Raw genomic sequence first — 6402 nt, 5'->3', positions numbered from 1 at the left:
TTCTTTTTCCCCCCCCCCCCCCCATGATAAATTGCCATGATAGCAAGGGCCAGCTGAGTTAAATTTAATAAGAAGCATACATTTATTATTGATTTCTACTAAAGGTATCTGTTAGGTAGATCTTCCATTCTTGCTTTTTTCTGTAGTTTAGAATCCATGTCATTCTGGTAACACAGACATTTCAAAACACACATCAAGGCATCCTGTAACTGAATACTGAAGCCCCAATCTAAACGAGTCTCATAAACAAATAAAGAGACACACTTTGCTCTTCAGAACTAAAGCTTTTGACACCTTAAACTCAAATAAATGATTCAGCAACAAAGTGTGCTGTAAATTTACACATGACAGACTACTGCTTCTAACATTTGAACAGTTCACAGTTTATTGTACGAAATGGTTGATAAAATATCAACCCATATCTTTCTCTGTTGCTAAAGGATTTTAATAATTAAGCTATGTTAGACCAAGGAAAATATTGGGTAAGCTACCTACAATTAGGCAAGTCTATCTCTTTTGGATGGTTATTAAGCTGAAGAAACTGAAAACTACGTTTTGCTGAAAAGAGCACAAAATTTCCATATTGTGTTTTATGTGTGTAAATGCTCTGTTTCAGACCCAGTTTTCGGCGCACAAATTGGTTTGACCCTGTGGGTCGTGAGTATAAACAGGTTATGGAAAAAGTCGGTGTGATTGACCTGTCACCATTTGGCAAGTTTAAAGTAAAAGGCACAGATTCTGTTAAGCTGCTGGATCATCTATTTGCAAATGTTGTTCCAAAGGTAAATGGGACAGTGATAACTGTTTTAATGTAGGATTTAGACAAGAAAGATGTGTTTCAGAAGTGGAAAATGAAGCATAATAGTGCTGTATCTTTCAAATACCAAGCACTCAGATCCTTTGGAGAAATTACTGTCTGGAGAAGTATTTCAGTCAGTTAAGAATACGAACACTGGAGTTTGTACTAGAGCATCCCCCAGCAGAAGTACATTTTGGTTCTTCTTCCATTGTCCTTGAATCTTAGCATGATTGAGGTTGGACCTCTGGAGGTCACCTTGTCAAACCCAGTGTTCAAGCAGGTCACCTGGGTCTTTTGAGTATCTCCAAGGGTGGAGATTCTACCAGCTCTCTGGACAACCTATTCGTGTGTTCAGCCACCTTTACAGTCAAAAAGTATTTCCTCATATTCAGACAGAATTTCCTGTGTTTCAAATCTTTGTCTAAAAAAGCCCAAGTGAATCTCACTTGGAAATGTTCTAGTGTAGTAAACAGTAGAATAGTTTGGTGGCTGCCTGACTGAAACTATGCTGTAGTGTGGCAGCTTGTGGGAGCAGAGCAGTGGAAGGTGCACTTGCCTGACTATAGCTTGGTGTTGTATTCTTCCTGGATGCCCAAGGGAACAGTTTCATTGTGTTTGTTTGTTTTTCTTTTTCTGCCAAATGTGATCCATGCTTGTTTTTCATCCCCTCATGAGACTCTGTTTTATAGCTGGCTGCCTGGAGCAGGCAAGGTTGCAAATACTCCAGATATTCAGCTTTCAGTTTGCACCTGGCCTTCCTCCACAACTGAGACTGCTCGCAGATCCTCAGAATTTGATCCTGTTTTCAAAAATAGCATACTCTGACAAACTACCCCAGGTTTCTTATTCTTGGTCCTCAATTTGTGGTAGTGCATTGTGAGTCCCTTTATCTTTCTGCTTTGTCAACCACTCTCATGTAGTGTCTTTAATTTCAGAGTTACACTCCCAGTTATACACATCCAGCAAGCAGATTGTTCCTTTTTGAAGTGCTGCACACATGTGGTTTACTCATTTCAGTACAGAATTTTTTTAAGTTTTTGATGTAGGTGATGGGTTTAGCTGCTTTATTCACCAGGGGGAAGAAGCATAGGGAGACGGTAAATAAACTGAAACTATAGTTACAAAGTTAACTTCTTCTCAGAGGTCAGAGCATCAGTGGGCATGGTTAACACTTGCAGAATATATTTATGTGGTGGAGGGAAAGCAAGATTAAACAAGAAATTATGAGAACAAAGTGCGTGCTTTCTGTGGAGTTTAATCAGTGTTGCTAAGGGGAAAAGAAAGCTAGATGGTGAAGAACAGTTTGAGAGTCCACTTAAAAATCAAGCATTCACAACACTTGGTTATTTAAGCTGTCTGATTCTGGTACCATTCATGCTTCCCTATGTCATGCAGTAATTGAGTGGAGATAAGCTTGTGTCACAAACAGGTTGAGTATGGTTAGCATCAGATCCTGAAAATTCAACTATGTGCCTGTAATGTGCCAGTAACTATATTAATATAATAGGACATTGTAAAAGAATGTTAATATCTGCAATGTTTTTCCTTTTTTCCATTCATTGTCTGGAATCTGGGCATTGACTGGGTAGTTGATAAAGCTCTCACGAAAGCAAAATTAAGTAAGAGAGATTAAATTCTGCCTCTGGAACCAGATCAGCACAACAGCTTTGGCACATGGGTATTTCTTTTTCTATGGATGATATCTGTATGAACGTTTATGTATTTTATGGTCACAGCTAAGCAACTGATACTTGAAATTTTGCCTCTAGAGATCATGTTTCTATGCAGAACCTGATTCAAATGTACAGAGATGTAGTTTCATAGTCAGCGACTACATAAAATAGAGAAGCATATATAAATTAGTCTCAACTCAGTCTTTCTTTAAAGTAAGGGACAAAGTATATGTTATCTTTTTGGGATCTGAAAGCCTTATTCACGTGATTGAAAAAGAATATTTTTGTCAATATGACATGTAGAATTTTTTTGTTCAGATGACTAGAAAACAAACTGGAATAGATTGAATTTGCATTGAAAATGCATTCTTAAGTGATGTGTACCTTAAGGACACCTTGTTTAATACACAATGAATAAAGAGTCATAAAAGTCTTGATTTATCTTATTTCAAAAATTTCAGCTTTTGTCTATAAAGAAAAAATGTGAAGTTTTTAATGTAAAGCTTAAGCTTGGCCAATTGTGTGTCTGTACATGCCTATTATGGCACAGCAGAACAAGCATTAAAAAATTGTTTTTTCAGGAGAAGACATATTTCATAATGTTTAAGAATTCAAAATCTTTATTTTGCATTCTTAATAACTGCAAATTTTACTCTGTAGGTGGGTTCCACAAATATAAGCCATATGTTAACACCGAGAGGAAAAGTTTATGCTGAGCTAACAGTCTCTCAACTGTATCCTGGGGAATTTATGCTTGTAACTGGCTCGGGGTCAGAGCTCCATGATCTGAGGTTAGTTTATTTTTGATACAGTAAGTACATAGTGCTATACTGTCACATTAATATAGAAACCTTTTTACTGTGTGCCAAGTTCTTTATTATTACTCAACAAACCTTCCACTACCTTCACGAGAATTCTACTTATTTATTGATTTTGGTTTCCTAGAAATTTGGTTGACTTGAATCCTGAAGTATAAGCAGCTGCATATTGGATTACTGCTGATGTAAAAAGATGGAGAATTGACTGATAGTTATGTAATATACTTTAATGGAGATAGTTCTTGTTTTGTTGTTGAACCTGTTTGTGTTTGGCATTGTATGATGGAACACAGCACGCTTGTTCCTTTCTGTGTTTTCTCTTACGCAAGAAGGAAAATTTGGTTTAAACGTGGGTGACCCCAGAGGCACTGACCTGGCCAATACAGTTGGGTAGTGCAATCTTTCTGATACACTGATAATGACTTCTGCTTTGGGCTTTGGGCTCACAAAGTGAAACAGCAAAAGGAGACAAAGCAGAAGTAGTTGCAAGATGACTTAATTGAAATGCTTTTCATAGATGAGCATTGGAAGTGACATTTTTTACTGCTTTTAGTGGCTGTACATACATACTAAGAAAAAGATTAATTTTTTTTCCCTCGCTGGACATTGCTGATAAATCAGTTAATCAGAATGAGTCAACACATAAAAGACTGAAAATTGCTGCCGAAACACACGATGAATAATGTCCCACAGGAATCAGTAGGACCATTGGCACATTCGTGAACCAAATGACAGAACCAGATCTAGTGCACTTACTTCTACAGAATTTCTGCAGTCCTATGTGGTACGCCCCTGTGCCTGCGGTCTTTTAACACTGCTTAAAAAAATGGTACTTCATAAAATTTTAGAACATATAAATTTACTTTATTTGTGAGCTTCGTGAAAGACAATACGCAGCTTGTGTTTTTGATTAAACCAAAACAGAAATTCCTGCCAATGCTTTAAATACTATATTCAAGAATGAAAAAACCTGGTTGCACATTTCTATTGACAAAGGAATTTTTTTTTTTATATATTTCGTAGAATCATAGAATCCTTTAGGTTGGAAGGGACCTCCAAGATCATCAAGTCCAACCATTGAGCCATTAGGGCTCTAAAGTCCTCTGCTAAAACAGATCAGAATCTGTCAGGGCTGGAAGGGACCACAAGGGTCACCCAGTTCCAACCCCTCTGCCATGAGCAGGGACACCTCCCACTAGATCAGGCTGCCCAGAGCCTCATCCAGCCTGGCCTTAAAGACCCCCAGGGATGGGGCCTCAACCACCTCCCTGGGCAACCCATTCCAGGGTCTCACCACTCTCATGGGGAAGAACTTCTTCCTCACATCCAGCCTGAATCTGCCCACTTCCAGCTTTGCCCCATTCCCCCTAGTCCTGTTGTTACTCGATATCCTAAAAAGTCCCTCCCCAGCTTTCTTGTAGGCCCCCCTAAGATACTGGAATATATTTCTTACGTTTGTTTTGTTTATTACTTACGCTTTTTGTACGTTGAACTTTCATTAACACATTCTGTATCCAAAGGCAAGTCCTTGTTCACTTCTGTGGAATCAATTCTTTCTCTTATCTTGAAAATACAGTTCCACTAATTTAAATTCTGTCCTTTCCTGGCTGTATCCCAGATGACTGTGTTCCTATACCAGTATCTCACCAGAAAACACTGTTTAACATCAGTGATGGATTTGACTATCTAATGTAGTGCATATTTCAATTGGTTTTCAGAATATGGGAGCGGCCAGGAGGATGAACACTAAGAAAAGTTATTTCTTTTAAAATTTTATCTAAAGTCAGTTATTTTTAAATTGTTGTTTTAAAAAAAGTGAACATCAATGTTGTGTTTTGCATGTAGATGGATAGAAGAGAAAATAATGAGAGACGGATACAAAGTTGAAATAGAAAACATGACAGATGAGATGGGAGTACTTGGTGTAGCAGGTCCATATGCACGACAGGTCCTTCAGAAGTTGACAAACGAGGATCTGAGTGATGGTTCATTCAAGTTTCTCCAGTCCAGACATCTGAAACTTTCTGATATTTCTCTTACTGCCATTAGGATATCATACACAGGTAAGCAACAGAGAAAACTGACTCTTAAGGAAAGAGACAATGAATAAAATAATAAATGCAACTCAAATTATGTTCAAAAATAAATCTCATCATGTATTCATAAGCAGTATTTCATTACATGTTATATATAAACGTGTGAGGAACACAGTACATTGATTTTCAAATGTGATATGGTCAGAGTCTGTGCTGAGTTTTCCAAAACCTTTTTCTCTAGAATACCCTATAGTGTAAATATTTATTTTGCAGAACAAAAGGCCAGTTCTGATAACCTCTGTGATATTTGCTGCAAAACCAACGTCAAGAATTGGTTTTGGATTACCGTATATTAGTGTTTAAGTGCCTTGAAAATGTAGTGCTGTAGTGCTATTTGTTTTTTCTTGGGTACTTTTTATTTTTAATTCTTTTTATGTCCATCTCTAGTACCCTAGACTAAATTCAGAGCATTCTGAAACAGCAGGGGTCTCTGGAATTCAGGTTCTTTTTCTACTGTACTAAATATACAAAAAGCTCATTTTGTGTTTGTTTACACTCAGTTACATTCGTTGTTTACTTGCAAAGTTGTCGTAATGCCCTTAAGATTCATCTCTTGTTGTGACTTTATTACATGACCTTTTCTTACCGGTTGTTCTGACACCCCCTGCCCCCCATTCAGTTCACAATTTAATAATAATGCCATTGCCTAAGATTTAGGGCATAAATCCTGTGGTGGTGCTTGCAGGGAATTCGATTTACTATATATTGACCCTAGAATGTGAATTAACACTTATAGCACTGATGCTCAGTTTTTACCAAGAATAGGACTGGAGTTTTTAGGATTGTTCCATTGTTGACCTGATGAAACTGTTAATCTTGTCTGTGTAACAGGTGAATTGGGCTGGGAACTCTATCATAGAAAAGAAGATTCTGTAGCTCTTTACAGTGCAATTATGGAAGCTGGCCAAAAAGAGGGAATTGACAACTTTGGAACGTATGCTTTGAATGCTTTAAGGCTGGAAAAGGGGTTCCGAGCCTGGGGGGCAGAGGTCAGGAAATATTATTTCTTTATTATT

At 37.6% G+C, this 6402-nt stretch overlaps 1 protein-coding gene across 1 annotated transcript in view; it reads left to right on the top strand.

The window, feature by feature from the left end:
- Positions 1 to 6375, top strand: part of DMGDH (dimethylglycine dehydrogenase) — a gene marked incomplete at its 3' end in the record, with an annotated part of 30725 nt that extends 24350 nt beyond the window's left edge. Inside the window, exons 10-13 of the mRNA XM_008946630.1 lie at positions 617 to 782; positions 3133 to 3263; positions 5136 to 5353; positions 6218 to 6375. Coding sequence (XP_008944878.1) covers positions 617 to 782; positions 3133 to 3263; positions 5136 to 5353; positions 6218 to 6375 — 673 coding nt within the window. The remainder of the gene's footprint in view (positions 1 to 616; positions 783 to 3132; positions 3264 to 5135; positions 5354 to 6217) is intronic.
- Positions 6376 to 6402: the final 27 nt, after the last annotated feature.

The sequence above is a fragment of the Merops nubicus genome, unplaced genomic scaffold (assembly GCF_000691845.1).
Source record: "Merops nubicus isolate BGI_N331 unplaced genomic scaffold, ASM69184v1 scaffold36988, whole genome shotgun sequence".
NCBI lineage: Eukaryota > Metazoa > Chordata > Aves > Coraciiformes > Meropidae > Merops > Merops nubicus.
Note: the sequence above shows the minus strand (reverse complement) of the source record. Positions and strands in the feature narration are given on the sequence as shown.